General features: G+C 52.1%; 1 protein-coding gene across 1 annotated transcript; it reads right to left on the bottom strand.

Annotated features, from left to right (window-relative positions):
* Window positions 1-94: 94 nt before the first annotated feature.
* LOC141825569 (dof zinc finger protein 5-like) lies at window positions 95-749 on the bottom strand. Its single transcript, XM_074712949.1, has one exon. It carries the CDS (start codon window positions 689-691, stop codon window positions 200-202), a length of 492 nt encoding a protein of 163 aa, XP_074569050.1. The 5' UTR covers window positions 692-749; the 3' UTR covers window positions 95-199.
* Window positions 750-1,078: the final 329 nt, after the last annotated feature.

Below are 1,078 nucleotides of genomic sequence, written 5' to 3'. Positions count from 1 at the left end.
CGATAGACGAATTAAAAGAGAAAATTATCTACCTTCGGAATTACTAAGGTGAACTGAATTATAAAAAAACACATCCATTTTTTTAAATTCGAAATTCAACTTAATTCAAAATTACCATTAAAATACCAAAAAATACACACAAGAAAAGAAAAGAACAAAAATATATTTAATAAACACAACGAGAGCGCCGCCAGCGGAGTCAACAAAGGGCGCCGTTAAAGCCACCGCCGCGGCCCACCCTCGCCGGCGGCTGCGGCCGCAGCAGCCACCTCGACACCACGTAGGGCGGCGCGGGGTACTGCAACACGCAGGCGGCCGCGGCGTGGTCGGGCCCCCTGCGCCCCCTCCGGCGGCCGGCCCCGACCGGGACGTTGCGCAGCGTGCCGCCGGCCGTCCAATAGCGGTGGCAGGCCTTGCAGAAGTGCCGCGGCTGGTTGACGTTGTAGTTGTTGAAGTAGCAGAACTTGGTCTCGCTGCTCCTGCACCGCGGGCACGGTAGCGCCGCCGCGGCCGCGGCCTCCCTCGCCGCCGCCACTTCGTCCTGCGCCTCCCGCGGCTGCGGCGGAGGCGGCGGCGCCTGCGCCTCCTTCTCCTCGTTAGCCTGCTTCTGCAGGATCACTGCTCCGAAGAGCTTGATGGTGGCTGCTTCGTCCACCTCCATCATGGCCACCAACATGAACATGAAAGACATTTGAGGGAGGGTTTCTATTAATAGGCAAAGGGAATGAAATAGTTCCCTTTTTTTTCCCATTCCCTTTAGCTTTCTCGCAACAAACTCGATTGCCACTGCTGCCTCTTAAACTGCTTCGTCGTCTCTTAAAGTGCTTCGGATTCGGATTCGGATTCGTGTCAAATGAACGAGCATGGCTAACTGGTTAATGGTTAGTCGTCGAAATATCGACTAGAGCAGTCAATTTGAGTTAAGACACATGGGATTGGTTCATCCCATCAAATAATTTAAATATTGAGTTAAATTTTATCGAAAATTCTTGAGGTGGATTCAAAATAGGTCAACCTATCTAGGCCTCGATCTACGTGAGTTAGCTCGCGACCTGCGTAGATTAGTTCGCGGGTTGAA

This window comes from Curcuma longa, chromosome 3, assembly GCF_044706935.1.
Source record: "Curcuma longa cultivar G26 ecotype Majalengka, Jawa Barat chromosome 3, ITB_CL_G26_1.1, whole genome shotgun sequence".
NCBI lineage: Eukaryota > Viridiplantae > Streptophyta > Magnoliopsida > Zingiberales > Zingiberaceae > Curcuma > Curcuma longa.
Note: the sequence above shows the minus strand (reverse complement) of the source record. Positions and strands in the feature narration are given on the sequence as shown.